Source organism: Sinocyclocheilus anshuiensis, unplaced genomic scaffold, assembly GCF_001515605.1.
Source record: "Sinocyclocheilus anshuiensis isolate Anshui unplaced genomic scaffold, SAMN03320099.WGS_v1.1 scaffold1153, whole genome shotgun sequence".
Taxonomy (NCBI): domain Eukaryota; kingdom Metazoa; phylum Chordata; class Actinopteri; order Cypriniformes; family Cyprinidae; genus Sinocyclocheilus; species Sinocyclocheilus anshuiensis.
Window position 1 is genome coordinate 673,740 of NW_015557158.1, and position 2,867 is coordinate 676,606.

Sequence of the window (2,867 nt, forward strand, 5' to 3'; positions counted from 1 at the left end):
ATTGCACTGCAATACATTCTAAAACTAGAATTAAACATCAGTTCTATTCTGTTAGCACCTGCCAACAAAGTTTTTACCAATTTTGCAAAACTTTGATTTCCTAATCATACAATAATGAGCTCATGTGAGAGCTTTGTATCACGGAGACTTGTTTTTATTGATCTGGATACTACAGGATAAACTTCTGCATTTTGCACACAGACTGCTGAAAGAATAGCCACAGAATAGCCACTAGAGGGCGTCAAAATGCTCAATAATCCACAATGAAAGCGGCTGATAGAGCAGCAACAGCGCCCTCTTGAGTTCAGCTAGAAAACCAAGCAACGCCTGCAGAACAGTAGTAGCAGGTAACTTTAGTAGTCCTGGGACAGTTGTAGTCCAATTAACTAGCTTTCCAGAGAGCTGTGATGGTGTGAAATCACGATGTCTGAAATGCTGCTGAAAGATATGGAAGAGGTTTCTCTCGGGCCTGTTCAAATGGACGAGCAGAAGGAAAATGGACGGAGTTTTCTCCTGGTGGACGAAAACGAAAGCTTGCAGGTTTGTTCTTGTTAGCTTCTGTGTTAGCGGTCGAGCTATTAGGTAAACATGTTTCGTCTTAGTTGTTTTGATAGGTGTTTGGCAGTTCACCAGCATGCTGGTAACTAATTGTAGTGTGTGAAAAATAAATAATATACAGATAAACCAAGCCTGAACTGATAGTATTAGTGAATCACACGGAAGAGCTGTCTTTTGACAACATTTAGGATTCTCACTCACTAGCCATTGATCATCAGAGATTATATCAAGGGTTTGTGTAGTTCAGGTCTTTTTTTTTGTCACGTACATTCATGATCTCAGGTCTGTGTGCTGCAGCAGGCCCATGTGCTACAGCAGATGATGCATCTGTCAACACAGTCTATCCTAGTGTGATTTACAGACATTAAACGATCTCAGTACTGTATGCTGCTGTTATGTCATGGCTCTAACGTGTTATTCTGATGTACTTTAGTAATACCATGGTATACAAATATAGCAGTCATTCCATGTTATCTATTAGCTGGACAACCTTAATAGAGAGTCAACAGTGACAGTGTCGTTTTGGAGAGTTTATAGTGTTTTCAGGAACCAGCCTGAAAGTGATCAGTTGCTGTCACTGTGATAGATTGTTACTGTAAATTAAGCTTCTTTATGCACTTAGTCTTTTGTTGTTTCAAACCCGTATGACTTTATTTCTTCAGTGGCACACAAAGGCAGGGTGACTCATTCGTCATTCATGATAACATAATTGTCATTTTTGGGTGATCGGTCCCTTTAAGATGCTTACAAATGGCGATAGACAGACAATCAGACAGACAGGTGGGACAGGCATCCGAGAGAAACCATTAACACAGAATTCTGCAAACTCATTCTGAATTTACATACAAATTCGAGTCTCATAGAATTGCTACGTTTGAAGCTAAGAACTGGACCCCTCAGTATTATGTGTATGTATGTAGACATTTAAGTGATCTTCTGATAAACACTGTGATCTCCAGCTGTTAACAAATTTTTGTTATATTGGTCTAATTGGTTACATTGTCTAAGTCATGTGATGACATATTGTTCTATTTTTTGCATATATTCCAAGCTTTGGCAATATTGAATTGCATTTAAATTAATTGGTAGACAGACATACTGATTGATTGGCAGATAGATGGATGGATGGATGGATGGATGGACAGACAGATTTTTAGATAGATGGATAGATAAACACATCAATAGATTGATGCATAGATAAATAGACAGATATAGATAGACATTCATCTAGATAGTGACACTTTCTCTCTCCCAGGTGAAGAACGAAGCTCAGTTTTTGCAAAAGTTGGGCTGCAGCGCCGCGCAAGGAGTCAAAGTGCTTTCCATCTTTGGCAACACGGGCGACGGCAAGTCTCACACTCTCAATCACGTGCTTTTCGATGGCGAGGAGGTATTCGCCACGTCTCCTTCTCCATCCTCATGCACGGTGGGCGTATGGGCCGCTTACGAGCCACGCCTGAACCTGATCGTGCTGGACACGGAGGGCCTGCTCGGTGCCGCCAGTCAGCAGAACCGCCGGATGCGTCTGCTGCTGAAGGTTCTGGCCGTATCAGACGTGGCCATCTACCGCACGCGGACCGAGAGGCTGCACAACGACATGTTCCAGTTCCTCGGCAGCGCGTCGGCCGCTTACCTGAAGCACTTCACGCCTGAACTCCGCGCTCTGTCTAGCCGCTGCGGGCTGGACGTGCCGCTCTCCAGCCTGGGACCTGCTGTTATAGTTTTCCAGGAGACTTTTCGCACTCAGCTGCTAGGCCAGGGTAAGTCAGAGCAAGCAGACTTTCACTGTTTACAAGGCCTGCAGTGTTTATCAAAATTAATACAGCATTTTTCTGATACATGTTGTTGCCAAAGGCTGTTGTATGACTAGCCTGGGGCAAAGGGATTGCTGTTTAAACTTGGGTCTGCACACCCTCATGGGGCCTAAACACATAGCCAGGGGGGTCTTTGAAAAAGTCCTGAATTTCAGACTAGTGGAGAATCCCACAGGAAAAATGCAAGTTGTCAGTCAAACCAGGCTTTATTTCAAGCTCAATTGTTTCATCATACCTTCTTTTATTTCTGTCTGCTTAGTGATGAGAATTTCAATTTTTTTCATTGTCTCTCTGTAGTCAAATGACAAAACTTTAGAGAGATTTAATTGGAGTCTGTAATACATGGGCTATTAACACAATGATAATTTTTATCTGTTATTTTAATCAAAAATACATAAAAAAATGTAATGCATACAAACAAAGACTTAAATGCAAGATGAGCATGCTTTTAATTTTTGAATTAAAATTTCTTTTGAGCTGTCCTGATATAATAAT

At 41.6% G+C, this 2,867-nt stretch overlaps 1 protein-coding gene across 1 annotated transcript in view; it reads left to right on the forward strand.

Annotated features, from left to right (window-relative positions):
- The first annotated feature begins 323 nt into the window (after positions 1 to 323).
- The window catches only part of LOC107678255 (zinc finger FYVE domain-containing protein 1), a 12,716-nt gene continuing 10,172 nt past the window's right edge, over positions 324 to 2,867 (forward strand). Inside the window, exons 1-2 of the mRNA XM_016473464.1 lie at positions 324 to 540; positions 1,814 to 2,318. Of these exons, the coding sequence (XP_016328950.1) occupies positions 424 to 540; positions 1,814 to 2,318 (622 nt within the window). The 5' untranslated portion in view covers positions 324 to 423. The remainder of the gene's footprint in view (positions 541 to 1,813; positions 2,319 to 2,867) is intronic.